This window comes from Hemitrygon akajei, chromosome 5, assembly GCF_048418815.1.
Source record: "Hemitrygon akajei chromosome 5, sHemAka1.3, whole genome shotgun sequence".
NCBI lineage: Eukaryota > Metazoa > Chordata > Chondrichthyes > Myliobatiformes > Dasyatidae > Hemitrygon > Hemitrygon akajei.
This window is the reverse complement of record NC_133128.1, coordinates 51,422,008-51,443,685: the sequence shown is the minus strand read 5'-3', so window position 1 is coordinate 51,443,685 and position 21,678 is coordinate 51,422,008. Positions and strand designations below refer to the sequence as shown.

At 41.5% G+C, this 21,678-nt stretch overlaps 1 protein-coding gene across 4 annotated transcripts in view; it reads left to right on the top strand.

Annotated features, from left to right (window-relative positions):
* The window catches only part of usp9 (ubiquitin specific peptidase 9), a 284,080-nt gene that overhangs the window by 151,065 nt on the left and 111,337 nt on the right, over positions 1-21,678 (top strand). For all 4 annotated transcript variants that reach the window (XM_073045518.1, XM_073045519.1, XM_073045520.1 and 1 more), the window contains 3 exons: positions 6,439-6,588; positions 12,054-12,174; positions 19,803-19,933. In XM_073045518.1, coding sequence (XP_072901619.1) covers positions 6,439-6,588; positions 12,054-12,174; positions 19,803-19,933 — 402 coding nt within the window. The remainder of the gene's footprint in view (positions 1-6,438; positions 6,589-12,053; positions 12,175-19,802; positions 19,934-21,678) is intronic.

Sequence of the window (21,678 nt, the reverse complement as noted above, 5' to 3'; positions counted from 1 at the left end):
CAGCCGACCACAGGCTGGAGGTGAACAGGGCGCCTCTGTCGGAGGTAATGTGGGCTGGTACCCTGTAGTGTGCTACCCAGGTTGCGATCAGTGCTCGGGCGCAGGAATCGGCAGATGTGTCGGCGAGCGGGACCGCCTCTGGCCACCTCGTGAACCGGTCCACCATAGTTAGGAGGTACCGCGCTCCTCGGGACACTGGTAGGGGGCCCACGACATCCACGTGAATGTGGTCAAACCTCCGGTGGGTGGGTTCGAACTGCTGCGGCAGGGCTTTAGTGTGCCACTGCACCTTGGCTGTTTGGCACTGCGCGCACGTTCTGGCCCATTCACTGACCTGCTCGCGAAGTCCGTGCCACGTGAACTTGCTGGAGACCAGCCGGACGGTTGTCCTGATAGATGGATGCGCCAAACCGTGTATGGAGTCAAAAACTTGCCGCCTCCAGGCTGCCGGGACGATGGGGCGAGGTTGGCCGGTAGTCACGTCGCACAGGAGGGTTCTCTCACCTGGGCCTACGAGAAAGTCCTGCAGCTGCAAACCCGAAACTACAGCCCTGTAGCTGGGCATCTCGTCGTCTGCCTGCTGTGCCTCTACCAGTGCTGCATAGTCCACCCCCAAGGACAGGGCCTGGACAGCTGGTCTGGAGAGTGCGTCCGCCACGACGTGGTCCTTCCCTGAGACATGCTGGATGTCCGTCGTGTACTCGGAGATGTAGGACAGATGTCGCTGCTGGCGAACCAACCAGGGATCGGACACCTTCGTGAACGCGAAGATCAACGGTTTGTGGTCCGTGAACGCGGCGAACGGCCTGCCTTCTAAGAAGTACCTGAAATGCCGGATTGCCAGATACAGTGCCAACAGCTCCTGGTCGAAAGCACTGAACTTGAGTTCGGGTAGTGGTAGGTGCTTGCTGAAGAACGCCAGGGGTTACCAGCGCCCCTCGATGGCCTGTTCCAGCACCCCACCGACCGCTGTGTCAGATGCATCCACCGTGAGTGCAGTCGGAACGTCCGTTCTGGGGTGCACCAGCATCGCGGCATCTGCCAAGGCTTCCTTGGCTTTAACGAAAGCGGCCACGGCCTCCTCGTCCCAAGTAATGTCCTTGCCTTTACCCAACATCTGGGTGTACAAAGGGCGCATGATGTGGGCTGCTGAGGAGAGGAAACGGTGGTAGATGTTCACCATACCAACGAACTCCTGTAGGCCTTTGACCGTGTTGGGCCGGGCAAAGTGGCGGATCGCGTCTACCTTGGCGGGCAGAGGTGTTGCCCCGTCTTTGGTAATCCTGTGGCCCAGGAAGTCGACGGTATTGAGACCGAACTGGCATTTGGCCGGGTTGATCGTGAGGCCGAAATCACTCAAGCGGGAGTAAAGCTGGAGGAGGTGGGACAGATGCTCCTGGCGACTACTGCTGGCTATAAGGATGTCGTCCAAATAGATGAACGCAAAGTCCAGGTCGCATCCCACCGCATCCATTAGCCGCTGGAGCGTCTGTGCGGCATTCTTCAGGCCGAATGGCATTCAAAGGAACTCGAACAGGCCGAACGGGGTGATAAGTGCTGTTTTGGGGATGTCTTCAGGGTGCACCGGGATTTGATGGTATCCCCGGACGAGGTCTACTTTGGAAAATATTCTTGCCCCATGCAGGTTTGCTGCAAAGTTCTGTATGTGCAGCACGGGGTAGCGGTCTGGAGTTGTAGCCTCGTTCAGTCTGCGGTAGTCGCCGCATGTTCTCTAACCCCCAGCTGCTTTGGGCACCATGTGCAGAGGGGAGGCCCATGGGCTGTCGGACCTCCGCACGATCCCCAATTCCTCCATCCTCTTGAACTCCTCCTTCGCCAGGTGGAGCATTTCCAGGGGGAGCCTTCGTGTGCGGGCGTGGAGGGGTGGTCCCTTGGTCGGGATGTGGTGCTGAACCCCGTGTCTGGGCATGGCTGCCGTGAACTGCGGTGCCAGAATCGATGGAAAGTCCACCAGGATTCTGGTGAATTCGTTGTCCGACAGCGTGATGGAGTCCAGGTGTGGGGCCGGCAACTTGGCTTCACCCAGGGAGAACGTCTGGAAAGCCTCGGCATGTACCAGTCTTTTCCCTTGCAAGTCGACCAGCAGGCTGTGAGCTGGCAAGAAGTCCCCCCAGGAGTGGTTGGGCCACGGCGGCCAGTGTGAGGTCCCACGTGAACCGGCTGGCGCTGAACTGCAGCTGCACTGTGCGGGTGCTGTAGGTCCATATCGTGCTGCCGTTTGCGGCCCTCAGGGTGGGTCCTGGCTTCCTGTTGCGGGTGTCGTACCCCGTTGGGGGCAAGACACTGATTTCCACTCCGGTGTCGACCAAGAAGCAGCATCCCAAATGTTTGTCCCAGACGTACAAGGGGCTGTCGTGGTGGCCAGCTGCCATAGTATTAGCGACAGCTGGCCCTGGTCCTTGCAGGGCGGGCAACAACGGCGGGCTTTTGTGCCCCACCGCTGGTGGTAGAAACACCACTGTTCACTGGCCTCCTCACTCCTGCCTCTGCGTTGTGTGCACCCGCCTGCTGGGCCTGGTCTGGTCTGCTGTTGGGCGCGTGGCCTGGTAATCTGACCAACGAACGCCACGCTCTCCCTCTTGGCTTTCCACAGCACGTCTGCCCGGGCTGCCACCTTCCGGGGGTCGCTGAAATCTGTGTCGGCCAGCAGCAGATGTATGTCCCCTGGCAGTCGCTCTAGGAACGCTTGCTCGAACATGAGGCAGGGCTTGTGTCCGTCAGCCAGGGCCAGCATCTCATTCATTAGTGTCTGTCTCCCAAACCGTCCAGGTGAAGCAGGCAGGCACCCCGCACACGCCGTGAGAGGCCAAAGGTCCCAATGAGCAGTGCTTTGAATGCTTCATATTTGCCTTCTTCCGGGGGCGCAACTGTATGAAATCCGCAACCTGGGCGGCCGTCTCCTGGTCAAGGGCGCTCACCACGTGGTAGTAACGTGTGGAATCAGAGGATATCTGACGAATCTGGAACTGGGCTTTTGCTTGGCTAAACCACACGCGTGGTTGCAGCATCCAGAAAGTCAGCAGATTTAGCGAAACTGCGTGAACAGATGAATAGTCAGTCATCTTTGGTCCAAATCCCGTTTGGACCGTCGGGGTCACCAGTGTAGCGATGTGCTAATTAACGACACGCAGTCGGTAAGTCGTTTCGAGACTAGTTTATTCAAATTTCGCGGTGCTGGCATTTAATCCCTAGCACCCACCCTCTCCAGGTGGAAATGATGTTAGAGGTGCATTACCAAAGTCTCCCCCTGCGCACTGGCTATTTGTGAGCCGGTTTGCCTGCACAGAAAGTGGGTCGCCACATGAGATTATATTTCCAAGTTGAGGATTATCTTTTAAGTTGTACCCCTTTTCAATGAATTCACTCAAAATTTTGCACATTAGTTGATTATATCTGTAACAATTTCCACCTTGAAAACTGACAAATTTGAGGGGAGGTGTGTCAGAAAATATGTAAAGAATATTATAGTAAATAATTCTGACTCGAGTAAAAATAAGTATGTCATTTCACTTGACAGTTGTTCAGCATCAGTTCTATTGTCATTGGTACTAAGATTTGTGACCTAGGAAGTTGATTTATTTTAAAATTCAGCTTTGTGAATGCCTAGGATTAATCAAAGTTGGTTCAAACCATTTGGCCTACACTTAGCACTCAGGATACATTCCCAGAAATAAGAATAATGCAATTAGCACTAAAAAAAAAGGGTGAGTGTTTCTCTGGTGTGAACCTTGCCTCCCCAGATACTACTTATTGTTTTGTCAGGGATCTCGTGCTAAATGAGGAAAGACTGCCTGTGCAGATTGGTTTTGGCAGACCAAGGTAAGTGATCCAGTTGGTCAGAATTGAGATATAGGGATCACCCTGCCCAGCATGGTGATTGAAGGCCTTACTGAGCATTACTTACTACATGTGATGGCAGACTACCCAGATTCTACAGTCCCTCTTGTTACCTCTTGTTGAATGTAATGGAAGTAGCTCTCTCTGCCCTCTCCATGTTTAACTGCACAATTCTCCTTGCCCAAAGATAATTTTTCTTTGTATAAGTTCACATTGCTGGCCTTTGAGGTATGACTGCAGCTTCCATCCCATTGAACAGGTGGTGATATGTAAGATCAGGTCTTCTTTCAATGCATGGCCAACCCCCAGCAATAGCTAACACTTCGTGCTAGATAGGATACAGCAATAAGATGAGTGGGTGCTGGGCCTCTCATCCATATAACACCAGCCCTCGGAAGCTGTCTCTGCACACCAGTTTTTGGTCATTTTGTCAGAGCACCAGTGCAAGGCACAATAATGTGTTTATGGTTGTTCACGGTATAATATCAGTGCTTTCCTTCAAGCAATTAGAGAAATATATTTATTTTTCAGACCAGGAGCTAAGAATGCATTTAAAAAATAAAACTGCTTGTGGAGCATTACTGTGCAGGCTGTTAATGATCCCTGTTTAATGTTGTTTAAACCACTGCCATGTCTAACAGCTCACGGGTACTGAGAAGGAGATGTCTTGGATACCCTGCTCAGCGGTGAAGGGACTTCAGAGAATTGTGACCAGGAATGTCCCATTACTGGACATATTCCTCCACTGGTGGCAAGTGCTTACTAAATTTGCAGCTATATTGAAGGAATAAAACACAGAACTGAGCCTGCACCACAATTACCTATGCCAGCTCATGCCTCATTACAAGCACTCCATGGATAAGTTGAGATTTCAGTTGAATTTTTGTCCATGGAAGATATAGTCTGGAAGTTGGGCATTCCCTCAAAGGGAAAGAAAAACTCTCTGCTGTGTTATAGTCAAAGATGGTTGGCATGAAATTGCAGAAAAGATGGTGTGCTTTTTATGAATTGTTACTTCCCCGGGGGTGGGGAGAGAGAATGTTTTTCCAGATGATGTTCTCCTTTGCACAATCATGAAACTAAATTTTGACCCCATTTGAGAAGTTGCAGAACCTGGGCCTGTGTACCACTCTCTGCAATTGGATCCTCGACATCCTAACTGGAATATCACCATCTATGCAGATTGGTGATAACATCTCCTGTTTGCTGACGATCAACACTGCTGCACCTCAGGGCTGTGTGCTTAGCCCACTTCTCTACTCTCTCTATACCCGTGACAGTATGGCTAGGCATAGCTCAAATACCATCCATAAATTTGCAGACAATACAACCATTGTTGGTAGAATCTCAGGTGGTGACGAGAGGGCAAACAGGAGCAAGATATACCAACTAGTGGAGTGGTGTCACAGCAACAACCTGGCACTTGACGTCGGCAAGACGAAAGAGCTGATTGTGGACTTCAGGAAGGGTAAGATGAAGGGACACATAACAATCCTCACAGAGAGGTTAGAAGAGTAGAGAGTGAACAGTTTCAAGTTCCTGAGTGTCAAGATCTCTGAGGATCTAACCTGATCCCAACATATGGATGCCGCTATAAAGAAGGCAAGACAACGGCTATACTTCATTAGGAGTCTGAAGAGATTTAAGTATGTCAACAAATACACTCGAGCTTCTATAGATGTACCGTGGATAGCATTCTGACAGGCTGCATCACTGTCTGGCACGGAGGGGCTACCGCACAGAACCGAAATAAGCTGCAGAAGGTTGTAAATCTAGTCAGCTTCATCTTGGGTACTAGCCTACAAAGTACCCAGGACATCTTTAGGGAGTGGTGTCTCAGAAAGGCAGCGTCCCTTATTAAAGACCTCCAACCACCAGGGCATACCCTTTTCTCACTGTTACCATAAGGTAGGAGATACCGAAACCTGAAGGCACACACTGTGATTCAGGAACAGCTTCTTCCCCTCTGCCATCGGATTCCTAAATGGAGATTGAACCCTTGGACAGTACCTCACTTTTTTAATGTATATTTGTTTTTTGCACAATTTTAAATCTATTCCATATACATATACTGTAATTTGTTTATTTACTTTTTTTTCTTCTATATTATGTATTGTATTGGACTGCTGCTGCTGAGTTATCAAATTTCATGACACATGTCGGTGATAATAAACCTGATCCTGATTCTGATTTGAAATTGCTATGTAAGAAGCTTTGAGCACATCAAAAAGCTTCAAAGCACTTCCCAAAGAGTAGGAACACGTAATCAAGCTAGTTGAAAATTGTGCCCCTTCCTGCTGCCATTTTGCTTTCAGCCTTCATCTCCTGTGTCAGCAGCTGTTAGCCTAGGGAAAAAATCAACAGCTCCCCAGAGCTGTTTTTTTTTACACAAAAATAACAAATGGTGTGATTCAAAAAGGCAGTCCAGAAATCAGCTCTAAAATTTATTCAGCATAGAGGCAGAGAAAAGATAATCAATACAAGAGTTGTAAATTGTACTTTATATTAAACTTCTGAAATTACCTATTGCAGGAAAAAATGGTATTTCCTTGTGCTAATGAACAGTTCGTCTTTCTTAAGCTTATTACAGCCAAGCTAACACAGATAAGTTCAAATATGCCATCAAGTCCTGACAGTTCATCTGATTCTTCAACTGGCTCCCCTGGAAACCATGGTAACCACTACAGTGATGGGCCCAATCCTGAAGTAGAAAGCTGTTTACCTGGAGTGGTAAGCAAACTATAATCTTAATGTTCATTAATGTAAATGTATTTTTTAAAGATATTGCATAACATCAAATAAGGCACCGTTTGAACTGTTTCTGTGTGCTTCATAGAGTCCCAAAAAAAACTAGTGATAGGTAGGACACTTTGTGGCCTTGATCCATGCTCATTGGAAAAAAGAGTTGTCAGCCAAATCCTATTTTCCAGTACTTGGCCCTTAGCCTTGCTTGCATATAAATATGAATGTATATGTGTGCGTATATAAAATACCTATCGAAATAACTTATAAATCCAATTAAGGTTTTTGCTTTTGCCATCTGTAGCAACACATCCCATAAAAACCCTATCACAAATGTTCCCTTTGTTCATGATATCTCCTCCACAACCACATCTCCCAGCTGTAATGAAGTTTAACTCTGTTTCCCTTTCCACAGAAAGTGCTTGATCTGCTGAGTGTTTTCAACGTTATCAATTTTTATTTCTAATTTTCCGCATCTGGGCTACTGTAGATACTTGTTTAAAATGTTTTAACAATGGCTTGTTATTGTTGTACACGTGTTGTGATGACATGGTGACAAGGTAAATGCACACATAAATGGAACACCTTTCCACACCTTCCCTCTGCACCTCTTGAACCTTCTCCCCATTTAGATAATAGGCTGCACTGTTGTTCCTTTTACCAAGCTGCAATATCATACACTTCCCAACACTATATTCCATCTGCCACTTCTTTTGCCCATTCTTCCAATTTATCCAAGTCCTGCTGCAATTGTATTGCTTCCTTGGCACCACCTACCCCTCTACCTATCTTTGTATTGTCATGACCTCAGCCCCCTCCTTCAAGAGAATCGCAAGATCGCTATTAATTCGGGTCTTGGACCCAGGAAATGAGAGACAATGCCACGGAGTTGACCATTGTTCTTAGAGGCACCTGTGTGAATTGCAACTCTATAGTATGTGCCAGATATCAGGGACATGGACACCCTCGGGCAATGTGGTGTGGGGATGGCCTCACCCTACCTTGATTGACATTTACAAATCTTGCCAGCCATGATAAAAAGGAGACTGCTGGAAGCGGTACTCCAGCGACGCACCAGACGGAGACACCATCGCTCATCGCTCCCGTAAGGACGGGAAGCTGTTCGGGAGCCACGTGTGTTCTGGTTCCCCTAGCTAGGGAATTGAGTGGCTGATAACCCCGAAAAGGATTTCAGACTGACAACGAGGAACTCCCGTTCTCAATCTCACGCTTTGAGTCCAGAAGGCTGGCAAGTTTATTTTCTCTATCCAACCCGTGAACATGCAGCGGTCCCTCAAGCGGCAAAAAGCATCCATGAACTGGCGAGACTTTTATATTTCAATTGGACAAATCGTTCAACCCCTAGACAACGATAGAGCTCATTTTTGATTGATTATTACTACACCTATGCTTTAGATTGAGTTTTGACGATGTATATGATCTGAATGTTTTGTATTAACCATACGTTTGTGCCCCTTTATAAATAAAACGTTTGAAAATAGTAGCACCAGGCTCAGCGGACCCATCTATCTTTGCTGATAAGTTACCCGGTTACTGGGGAACGTAACAGTATCTTCTTCAAACTTTACCACAAACCCATCAATTCCATTATCCAAATCATTGACAAACAACATGAAAAGTAGCAGCCCCAATACTGACCCCTGAGACCACCACTAGTCACTGGTGACCACCCAGAAAAGGCCCCTTTTATTCCCACTTGCTGCCTCCTGCCTGTCAGCCATTCCTCTCTCCATGCCAGTATCTTTCCTGTAACACCATAGGGTTTTGTCTTGTTAAGCAGCCTCATGTGACACCTTATCAAATCTCCTCTGAAAATCCAGCCTCTTCTTTGTCCACTCTGCTTGTTACTTCCTTTAAGAATTCTCACAGATTTGTCCAGCAAGATTTCCCTTTACAGAAACCATGCTGACTTTGACTTATTTTATCATTAGTCTCCAAGTACCCCCAAACCTCAACCTTAATAATAGACTCTATAACTTCCCAACCACAGAGTTTAGGTTAACTGGCCTATAATTTTCTACCTTGTGCCTTCCTCCCTTCTTAATGAGTGGAGTGACATTTGCAATTTTCCACTCCTCCAGTGGCATGGAGGTGTGACTCTTGGAAGACATGACCAATGTCCATTGTCTATTCAGCCACCTCTCTCAGGACTCTGGGATGTAGTCTAGCTGGTCCAAGTGACATCCACCTGAAGATCTTGAGTTTTCCTTGCAATTTTTCCTTCGTAATAGCAATGACACTCACTCCTGCTCCCTGACACTCTCAGACCTCTGGCACACTGCTCACAAGACAGATGCAAAGTAACCATTAAGTTCATCTGCCATTTTCTTTGTCCCCCATTGCTACCTCACCAACATCATTTTCCAGTGGTTCAACATCAACTCTCACCTCCCTTTTACTCTTTATATAACTGAAAATAATTTTGGTATCCTGCTTTATACGGTTGGCTAGTTTTCTCTCATTTCATCTTTTCTCTTTATAGGTTTTTTAGTTGCCTTTTGTTGGAGCTTAAAAGCTTCTCAATCATTCAATTTCACACTCAGTTTTGCTACCTTATATGCACTTTTCATGACTTTTATGGAATCATTTACTTCCCTTGTCAGCCATGGCTGTCTACCCCTGCCACTTGAGAACTTATTCTGTGGGGCGTAAATATCCTGTGCCTTGTGAACTATTGCCAGTAACCTCAGCTATCTCTGCTGTGCCGTTATCCCTGCCAGTATCCTCCTCCAAATATATCTGGACAAGCTTCTGTCTCGTGCTGCCGTAGTTCCCTTTATTCCATTCTGATACTGATGCACGTGACTTGCGCTTCTCCCTCTCAAATTGCAGTATGAATTCAATCATACTATGATCACTGCCTCCTAAGGGTTCCTTTACGTTAAGCTCCCTAATAAGATCTAGGTTATTACACAAGGCACCATCTAAGGTGGGCTTTCCCTGAGTAGGCTCAAGCACAAGCTGCTCTAAAAAGCCAACTCGTGGGTATTTTAGGTATTCCAACACCAATCTGATTTTCCTAATCCTCTTGTATATTTAAGTCCCCTATTACAATTATGTCATTACCCTTATTACATGCCTTTTCCAGCTCCCGTTGCAAACTCAACCCCACATTTTGGTTACTATTTGGAAGCCTACATGTGATTCCCATAATGAATGGCTTTTTGCACCCTTTCAGTTTCTTAACTCCACTCACAAAGATACGCTTTCTCACCCTATATCACCTCTTTCTAAAGATGTAATTCAGTCTCTTGCCAACAGAACCACCGCCTATGCCTTCCTGCCTGTCCTTTTGATACAAAGTATATCCTTAACTCTGGCTTTCTTTCAGCCATGACTCAGTACTGTCCACAACATCATACTGACCTATCTCTAATTGTGCCATGAAATTGTCCACTTTATTCTGAATGCCTTGTTCATTTAAATACAGCACCTTCAGTCCTGCATTCTTCGCCCTTTTGAATTTTGCCTCTGTGGTACTTTTAACTCTTTGTTCTGTCTACATTTAAACTTCATCTTTGGCTTGTCCTTCCTTAGGTTCATGTTACATACATCATCTACTTGTTAACCTGCTGGCTTATCTTCTTCTCTATCATACTGGTTCCCATCCCCCTGCCATATTAGTTAAAAACCACTCCCAATAGCTCTAGTAAACTTGCTACACTGCCAAAGAAGCAGTGTCTGCGTTGCAGTTACTATTGTGATATTGGAGACAAAATAGCCAATTTGTGTGCAACATGTGCTAATAACTGAATGATCAATTTTAATGTTAATCAATGGAAAATATTAACCAAGACATTTGCTTCCATGCTGTGAAACCTTTTCACACCATGCCTGTGAGTGCAGGAAGATAACGTTTAATGTTTTATCCCAAAAATTATATCTCTGACAATGTAGCATGCACCTGGTTAATTGATGAGGTTTTCTCTGGAGTGGGACTTGAATGCAGAGTATTTTATCTCATCAGCTAAGGGTGCATAATAAAAGGGATGATTGATGTGGTACAGTTGTGATTTGGAACAAAATGGAGAAGTGGGACATGTTTGTCTTTCCAGACCTAATGTAATGTTACGAAATCTTTGTTGCAAAGTAAAATTCATCAAGTGTTAGTAATTGAAATGGGGGATGCCTTAACTTATGAGTCACCTCATTTCCATTCTGCTTTTTCTCTATTACATTGGTTCGTGTTTATGCATGGTTAGTAGAAGCTGTCATGGATATCCATAGAGGATGATAGTATGGCCCCAGAAAAGAGCTTAATCAAAGCAAACCTGCCATTTTCATGTTATTTTTCATGTGTTTAAAATGAGATAAAAGCTGGTATAACCTTATATTCTTTGTCTCTTAATAACAAGAGAAGTTAAAAATTTTCTGGGCAGCAATGCATATATGAATCGGGAACTTGAATGCCTCTTAGATGAGAAATTAATGAGAGGAGACTGTGTCATGTATTATGTCGAACCTAGTGTTATTAGTTGATGTGCTTATGAGTTTGAACAGTTAGCACTTTTTACTCACTGTGTCTGACCTGCCAAGGATTTCCAAGACTTTCTAACTCCAATTTCTAGTACCTCTGGTTTTTAATTTTTAATGTTAATCCCTTTATTGTCAATACCTGTAACTTTATTGATACCCATCAAGCATAACTGATTTAGGCCTAAAGTGTAATGTGTTGCAGATGAGGAAATAAGAAACTTTTTTGCTTAACTGACTTCATAAATTTAAAGTGATCAATTGGGTAAGAAAGGACATAATCTTTTTATATTCTGATCATGTTTGGAATCTGGGGCTCATTACTGAAAATATTTGTTGAGTTTGTAATGTCCATCCCTATGCATAATTACTTGACCAAGCTTTTGTAGTCCCTTAAGCAAAACTGCTGGTCAACAGCTGGCAAATGAGATTAGGCTGCCATCTCTATTCAGTTTCATCAGGTCAAATGAAGTATTTTATTGAAAGATGCAATATTATGTATAAAAACCAGCAAGTTCACGATCATTCTTTTGATTTTGTGTGTGTGTTGCAATCTACTATCATTGTAACATTGCACTTATTGCAAGCATATTATATAATTTTGAGAAGGTCTCTGTGGATAATGGTCTTAATATTTAATATCACTGCATAGGGTCCAGTTGTACTCTGCATTCTGGGCTAGTTAGAGGAAAATAGTTGATTTTAGAAATGTCTATCGATTGCTGCCTTGCCAAAAACAGATAAATTTTGAGCAATCAAATAGTTGAGAAAACAACTTCCTTTAAGTTTCAATTTTCATATCTTAAGGATATTCAGCACATTATTTATTTATAATCAGTTTCTTTGCTGATGTAATGATGGTCAGTTTTACCATATTGATGCCTTACCAGTTTATATGTTTAGCGTATCATTGTGTTGTAACTTGGATAATTTAGTTATTTTAAATTTGTTTCCTCTAGATAATGTCTTTGCATCCCCGATACATTTCCTTTCTCTGGCAAGTTGCTGACCTAGGCAGTAGTTTAAACATGCCACTTCTGAGAGATGGCGCTCGTGTTCTAATGAAACTCATGCCTCCTGGTAAGATATCTTTATAAAGGATAAAACTAGATTGTTGTCTCGTGACTTTGTTTGAGAGTATTGCCATTATGTTTTCAGTAGTATGGTCCATGAAGGCAAAAGGTAACCACTTCAGGCAGAGCCATACATATATATATATATTAAAAAAATTAAGTAACCTCTGTTATCATCAACATGTACATTGGGAAACAAGTCAATGATGGGCTGAATTGCCCGAGAAGGATTAGAAATATTCGTGTTTTTGGAAATATAATTGAAGTTGTCCTTTAGTAAATTATATGTTCAGTTCTCGAGTATCATAAGAATTTGCAGATTACATTGGTAGTATGGACTGAGGAAATGCTTGATTGAATTTGATATTGTAAGCTAGGGGTTGAAACTCACTTGTGCATAAATATCAATGAAGTTAGGTGGCGTAAATAATTAGATAAGAAACGGTCATGGTCACTGGTTTGCAACTCAGCTAAATTAAGACATTTTGGATCTAACAATCACGGACAAGGAAAAATCAACTTATTTTGAATTTGTTCCTTACCCAGGTTCAGATTTGTTTCAGTGCAACTCTGGGTATAATTGAGACAGCTGGCATTTTTTTTGTATATTTCTTGGACATATTCACATTTTGTGTGCTGCATGATGGTATATTCTGTTGTATTGATTACTTTTTTTCTCCATGATGTGCACAATATTAGACTGTTGCAGAGTGACTATCTTCCTCAACTGAGCTAATGCCATTTCTTTCAAAGGATAAACATGCTTGCTTACCAAAACAATTAAGGCCTGTTAGACACAATGAAAATGTCTTATTTAGTTTTGATTTTGTATTCCACTGAATGGAGTCAATGGCATTCATATTCCGAACTGTAGTTACTTGGTGTGAAATGTAATCTTTTAAGTTAAATCTTTGTTAGATAAGACAGCATGTTAAGTTTTGATCTCGCACTAGATTGTTGTCCAAATTGAATATTTTGATTTTCAGTTTCTGCTTTGAACACAAGATTGCATTGATTACAAATTCCATTCTCACGCTTCATAGACAATCGATTTCATTTTTTGTAAGAATGGAAAATGCTGGAAGTACTCAGCCAACCAGGAACCATCTGTAGAGGGAGAAATCAGTTAATGTTATGGGTCAGGGACCCTTTTTCAGTTCATTTCTGAGGAAGCGTCCCTAATCTGAAACTGATTTTTTTTTGCTGTTTCAACTGGCTAAGTTCTTCCAATATGTTCCTGGCCGCATGAAAAACTCGGGCAGCATTCCCACTTATCCTTTCCTGATGAGTTTAATATATTCTAAGCACATTTTGAACAGAAGGGGGTTGGAATGTCAGCACCCATCCTGCCAGTCTGCAATGCATTTGAACCACAGTCACTCACAGATGTTCCAAGTTCAGTCTTCCAGTCAGTGAACCCATGGAAAGCCTCTGGCCCGGGTGGTGTCCCTGGCCGTGTCCTTAGATCAACTGGTGGGAATATTAAACTACTTCCTACTTGAATTTGAGATTCCCATCTGCTTTAAGCAAACTATTATCATCCCAGTATCTAAGAAAAACAAGGTAATGTTCCTGAATGACTGCTGTTAAGTGGCTTTGACAAACTCCATCATGTAGTGCTTCAACAGGCTGTTCATTGCATCCATTACCTCCAGCCTCCTAGACAACCTTGACCCACTGGAATTTACCTTCTTCTGAAACAGATCTGTAGCAAACACCATCTTCCTGGCCATACTTTCATCTCAGAAACATCTGAAAGATTCAAATCAGTTTCCCATTTTTGTCTTGACTTATGAATTCCTTGTTTAATTGCCTGTTTTTGAATCAAACTATACATACAAGAAATAAATGTTTTCATTTTTCCTTTATGAATTAAAGTTTCTATTTCATTAGGTTTCGGCAATAACATTATTTGACCCAGTTTATCTCTTAAATAAGCCCTTAATTGGAAATAACAAAAAAGAGTGTTATTTGATATTTTGTATTTATTCTTTAATTGATCAAATGACATTAATATACCTCCTTCAAAACAGTCTCCTATATATCTAATCCCTTTTTGAAACCAGTTATATAAAAGTTGATTATCCATTGCAAAAGGAATAAGTTTATTTTGAATTAAAGGTCTCTTTGCTAATAAATATTTCTTTATCTCATCATCAACATTTATCTTATTCCATAAGTCAATCAAATGTTTCAATATAGGAGATTCTTTCTTTTCCCATATCCATTTAGATTCCCATTTATATATAAAATCTTCTGGTATATTTTCTCCTATTTTATCTAATTCTATTCTAATACATGCCAGTTTATCTTCATCAAAAAAAGATGCAATAAATCTAAGTTGATTTGCTTTGTAATAATTCTTAAAATTTGGTAATTGTAACCCTCCTAGGTCAAATTTCCATGTCAATTTTTCCAACGATATTCTTGACAGCTTACCTTTCCTCACACATTTATTTAACTCTTGAAAAAACTTCTGCGGTAATTGTAGACAGTATGACAAATACAACAAATGTCCATCTAAGATTAGTACAATACAATTTTTTACATCAATTATATATTACACCACAAAAAATAAGCAGATTAAACCCAAATTTATCTGATCAACGTTTTCGATGTGATCAAGAAATTGGTATTTTCTTACACTCTACTTGGTCTTGTTTTAAAATTCAACCTTTTTGGACAAATTTAAGAGTTTTACTGGAACAAATTATTGGAACACAACTTCCACACAACCCAATATTATTCTTACTAGGTGATATTGAAGGGATAAAACTGAAACCCAAATTGAACAAATATCAGAAAGAATTCATAAAAATTGCATTGGCAGTAGCCAAAAAGGCTATTGCAGTTACTTGGAAATCAGATTTATACTTAAGTATAGATCGTTGGAAGAATGAAATTTTCAGCTGCATTCTGCTTGAAAAAATTACTTATAATTTAAGAAATAATTATTATATATTTCTGAAAATTTGGTGCCCTTATTTACAAAAGATAGGATTTAATATATAGATGCTCCGAAGATAAAATTATTGGTCATCTGGGGAAATAAATAAATATATATATTTAAGCTATTTTGAACTCCATGGAGCATGTGGGGATCTTCCGATATCCAGGCACTCTTTCTTTCTTTCTTTCTTTCTTTTTCTTCTTTCTTTTTTTTCTTCCTCTTTTTCATATATGTAGGGATATGTTAGGGGGAGGGGGAGGGCTGATATATTCTTTCTATTCTGTAACCTATTTGAAAATTCAATTAAAAAAAATTTTTAAACAAGAAACATCTGAAAGAGAATTCACATTAGAAAATTGTTTATCGACCACACCTCCGTCTTATATATTATAATTCCAAGTAAGCACGTATCCAAGATCCTTGACCTGAGACTTGACACCTTCCTTTGCAACCCCCCTATGAATATCTTCAACACTAGTGCCCCACAGGATGGCATCCTGAGTTCCCACTCTGTTCCCTATGTATTGACAACGGTGTGGCCAGGTTCTGCTCTTTCTTGATCTACAAGTTTGCTGATCATACCACCATAGTAGCAGTATCTCAAATAATGCTGAGTTGGAGTGCAGGACATAGTTAGGGAGCCTAGTAATATGGTGATATGACATCCATTCCCTCATGTAAGCAAAGAAAATGAGTTGGTTATTGACTTTAGGAAGAGGGACTGTGCACATGCTCCTGGTTACATCAACAGTACTAAGGTTGAGAGCTCTGAGTTCCTCAGAGTGAACATCATCAACAGCCTGCCTTAGTCCAGTCACATTGGTGCCTGTATTTCCTAAGTAAGCTAAAGAAATTTGGCAGGTCCCCTTTGCCCCTCACCTGTTTCTAATGCATCCTTTCCAGATGCATCATGGCTTTGTATGGCAACTGCTCTGCTCGTGACTACAGAAAACTGCAAAAATACAGCTCAGCCAATCACAGAAACCAGCCTCCACTCCGTGGCTTCTGTGTACTCTATCTGCTGCCTCAATAAAGCAGGCAGTGTAATCAAAGACCCCACCAATTCTGGGCATTTTTCTCCTCTCCGCACTCCAATCAAGCAGAAGATACCAAAACCTAAATGAAAACATACCAGCAGGCCAAAGGACAGCTTCTATTATATTGTTCTAAAACTATTGAATGTCTCCCAAGTACAATAAGATGGCCTCTTGACTTTGGTACACATGAGAGTAATAAACCAATTTACCAAATTTGGTTTCAGATTCCAACATTTGCAGTTTTGTTTTTAATTTCACTCCAAATTAATTTAAAATTTACAACATTAGTCTTGTCATGTTAAGTGTCTCTTGATTTCATTTGAGTTCCAAGAAAAGTGTAAATCGGGCAGCATTTTGCTGTTATATACGTGGAATTGGCTCTCCCTAAAGTGGTGTGTTTCTGCCACTTATGTTAATAGTGATTTCCTTAATATCTGAGAAAAATTGACCTGTCTTAAACACACAATCCACTATTGACTGCCTGCTGCACAGAGAATTTTCATCTGAATGCCGCCTTAAATAGCTGATACCTTGTTCTTGGTTCTAGCTGAAACACCATTTGTATATCTGTCAAGCCCAGTTGGAATTGTAAATGTTACAGTTAGCTCATCCTCATTTTTCTAAATATAAGACTCATTCTGTTCTATGCCTTCTGATTGCATAATCCTCCATCCCAGGAATATTTTTGTTGAGCATTCTTTGCACTTCTGTAGCTATATCCTTCCTTGGGTAGGGGGAAACCAGAGCTGCATGCAGTCTGGGTACTAATTCAGCAATGCTTTAGTGATTTCTCTCATTCTCTCTATCTGAGCTGACTTTGAATAGTTAGTTAAGTAAATGGCCCTATAATTGAAATCTCCCAAAAGAAAAGGAAAAAACCTTCTAATAAATTGTTGCCAGGATCTTTGACCAAATTTTCTTCAGTTCCACAAGGAGCCTCATAATCTGCTTACTAATATGTGAAGCATGCATTTCCGAGACCATACTTTTTTCCTTGGAAAGACTCAAAAAGAAAATTAGCAGTTTGTTCACACTACACTTCTCTAGTATCAGTGATTAGCCACACCAGGAATTTAATCTTGCCACATCATTTGAGTTTGAATTGTTTATATTCTTGTTAAAAGTGGTGGGATGGAAGATTCCTTTTGAAAAGCTTTTGTACTATTCCTGGATATAAACATAATTTATATGCAGAAAACTAGTGAGAATGTATGTTGAATTGTGCATAGCATCCACCTTAATTATAATAATGGTATGTGCCTAATTGACAATTTATTAAATGGAAATATGTGCCTGTGTCAGAAGAAAGAAAATTTAAGATAAATGAATTAATAAAGTGGAAATATTCAAATATGAAAAATATATTCTGTCCAAAAGAAGTTGCTGGGTGAAGTTAGATGGTGGTAGGTTCAAAAATTGACAGAGCTGCGTTAGTTATAATTGACCTACAAGTTATGTTTTAAATTGGTTCAAAAATTGTTAATATGCAAATGAAAGTTGACAACTTTAACTGTAGTGCACTGTCCATATATTGAATTTAGTATCTGTGACATGATCAAATCTTGTCAAAGGACTGGAAGCCATAACCTTGTCATTTACAAGCATCAAATCGAATTGATACAAATAATGGGAAGAATGCACAGTGATTTGAAGAATCTAGAAAAGGTTAGAAGGTGTAATTTCAGTGAAATATGGAAATGCTGTGGAGAAACTGGGGGAAAAATATACCAGTGAAGCCATGGAAAATTGGTTACATTTTATAATACATGGGATTTATTAGAGAATAATGAAATATATTGTGAAACGTGTAAATTTGTTGTTTGTGTGTTGTAGGTGTGAAATTTTAGTTTGTTATTCATCCCCTCTTGCCCTTGAGGTAATTCTGTGCCAGTTCTGTGAACCCCATAAACCTATAGGTTTAGACTCGGTGACAGGAATTTGCCAAAGGCTTTGCCATTCAGAGTAAAAGTTAATCTGATCAGGTTTGCTGCTCGTTGCTGCAGTTGATTTGACAAGAATTTTCAAAGCAAGTAGAAACTAATTATATCTCCTTGTGATAATTGTTTGAACAATTTTCCTATTATTCTGACTTCCTCCTCATCTCCATAACCGTGCCAGTATATCAACACTGATTCTTGATGACTGAAATGTTATTTTGCAATACCTTTTGTTACCACTTGATTGTCTTTTATACAACCATCAAAGAAATACAGTTCTCCTACAGTTTATTAATATACTTTTAATGTCTATTAAATTGTCAAAATGTCTTCCCTACTGTATCTTGTATAGTTTTTTCCATATAATTTAATGAAAGTTATTTTGTGAAGTTGTCCCCTCCCATATCAATCTTATCTACTTGTAATGAGTTGTTTATTTTCTTATGGCTGTAAATGATAGTCAACAAGTTTTCATACTATTTTGAAATGCAGCAATTTGTTATGATTTTTGGAGTACTTCTGCAGCATTATGACTTAAATGTGTTTAAGGAAATGGAACAATGGAAACAGTAAATTCTCAAAGATGCTGTTTGTCTCTTTTATGGATAAGGATAGTTCTGGTCCTCAAGTTGAGGTTCTAAATTGGAGAAGGGCCAATTTTGTGGAAATGAGAGAGGATCTAGGAGGAGTGGATTGGGATATTGTCTTCTGGCAAGGATGTGTTCAAGTGGAAGGGCTTCAAAGGCAACAATTTGAGAGTGCAATATTTGCATGTTCCTGCCAGGATTAAAGGCAAAGTTAATAGGCATAGGGAACCTTGGTTTTCAAGGGATATTGGCGATCTGGTTAAGAAAAAGAGAGGTGTATAGCAGGTATAGGCAACAAGGAACAAATGAGATACTTGAAGAGTATAGAAAATGTAAGAAAATACTAAAGAAGGAAATTAGAAAGGCAAAAAAAAGACATGAGGTTGCTTTGGCAGATAATGTGAAGGTAAACCCGAAGGATAGTTAGGGACGAAATTGGTCCCCTAGAAGATCAAAGTGGTTGTCAATGTGTGGAGCCTCACGAGATGGGGGGGGGGGGATCTTAAACAGTTTTTTTGCATTAGTATTTACTCAGGAAACTGGCATAGCATTGTGTGCAGTTCTGGTCATCTAACTATAGGAAGCATATCAGTAATATTGAAAGAGTGCAGAGAAGATTTACTAGGATGTTGCTGGGTATTCAGGAGTTGAGATACAGGGAAGATTGAACAGGTTAGGACTTTATTCTTTACAGCGTAAAAGAATGAAGGAGGATTTGATAGAGGTTTACAAAATTATGAGGTGTATGGACAGAGTAAATGTGAGTAGGCTCTTTCTACTTAGAGATAAATATGAGAGAACATAGCTTTAGGGTGAAAGGGGAAAGGTTTAGGGGGAACTTCACACAGAGTGGTGGGAGTGTGGAACGAGCTGCCATCTGACATGGTAAATGCGGGTTCACTTAAGTTTTAAGAATAAATTGGATAAACCTATGGATAGGAGAAATATAGAGGGCTATGGGACTGGGTGTAGGTCAATGGGACTAACGGAATAAAGTTTTGGCATAGACTGGAAGGGCTGAATGGCCTGTTTTCTGTGCTGTAGTGTTCTGTGGTTCTTTTTGCAGTAATTTACAGATGTTGTAACCATAGTCATCCAAACCAATGTGTTTATTTTTGTTCCAGATAACACTACAGTAGAAAAAATTAGGGCTATTTGCTTGGATCATTCGAAGCTTGGTGAAAGCAGTCTCAGTCCAAACTTGGACTCACTCTTCTTTGCACAGTCTGCCTCACAGGTGTTATATCTAACTGAGGTACGTACACAATTGTTTTTCTTTTTATAAAAATACACTAGGATAGTAGCTTTCTTTCCTCATAGGAATAGAGGGAAGTGATGGGATTTGAGTGTCTGTGGTTGCCATGCTTTGATCTATTACTTTGTTCCTCAAATTGTCTATCAAACAATAGGCTCTGAGGTATGGGATAAAATGTTACGACATGACTAATTTTGCTTCCTCCACACCTGTTTTACATTTGATATGACTTTGAGACTTATGTAACTCATTCTGATGCCCAAGAAAAGCCGAGCTCTTCACAAAATTGACAAACTAGAACTCTGATGATCGTGGCCACTATTTTACTTCCAAATGCATGTTCCCTGTTCTTATTAATAATGTGGGCATACTAACTCATCTTTTTAAAAAAGTATGGAAGGATAGATAACATGTCTATCTCAAAAATGTTTCACTTTCCTTGTTGCCATATAATAAAATGCAAAAGTACAAATTTCACCTAATATGTCTGTGATAATAAATCTGATTCTCAATCTCCCTTGCTAAATCTTAAAGCTAAGCCCTCTTGGTTTTTTTTTTGCATCCCCTCCCAAGAAAATGATCATTCACACGGACCGCCACTATGATCTCTCCCACGTCACCCTTTTGCTCTTAATATAACTTTTAGAATCTCTTGGGATTTTGCCCCAAATTCAGAATTTCTGCCAAATTCCTCTCTCATTGTCTTTTTGTCCTCCTAACTCCAGTCTTATGTGCATTCCTACACTTGCAGTCATCAGGAGATTCACTAGTTACCAGTTGCTTATAGAAACATCGAAAGCCTACAGACAATACAGGCCAAACACGAGGAAATCTGCAGGTGCTGGAAATTCAAACAACACACTCAAAATGCTGGTGGAACACAGCAGGCCAGGCAGCATCTATAGGGAGAAGCACTGACGACGTTTTGGGCCGAGACCCTTGGTCAGACAATACAGGCCCTTTGGCCCACAAAGCTGTGCAGAACGTGTACTTTAGAAATTACCTAGGGTTACCCATTGCCTATCCTAGCTCCATGTACCTATCCAAGAGTCTCTTAAAAGACCCTATTGTATCCACCTCCACCACCGTCACCAGCAGCCCACTCCACGTACTCACCACTCTCTGCTTATGAATCATTGGGATCTCTTCTGGGGAATGCATGACCTATACAAAAGTGATGGGCTAAACCTGAACCTGAGGGGTCCAATGTCCTTGTGGGCAGGTTGGCTAGAATTGTTTGGCAGGGTTTAAACTAATTTGGTGGAGTGGTAGTGCTGAAGATGGTGCAGTTGGCTTCACTACCAGATGAATGCAACGCCTTCATTGCACGCTTTGAAAGGGCAAACGTAACTACAGCTGTGAAGATCCCCCGCTGCACCTGATGACTTTGTGATCTCTGTCTCAGAGGCCGATGTTAGGCTGCCTTTAAAGAACATAAACCCTCACGAGGCAGAAGGTCCCAATGAAGTACCTGATAAGGCTGTGAAAACCTGTGCCAACCAACTAGCAGGAGTATTCAAGGACATTTTCAACCGCTCACTGCTACCGGCAGAAGTTCCCACCTCCTTCAAAAAGGCAACAATTATACCAGTGCCTAAGAAGAATAATGTGGCCTGCCTTAATGACAGTCGTCCAGTAGCACTCACATTGACAGTGATGAAATGCTTTGAGAGGTTGGTCATGACTAGACTGAACTCTTGCCTGAACAAGGACCTGGACCCATTGCAATTTGTCTATCACCACAA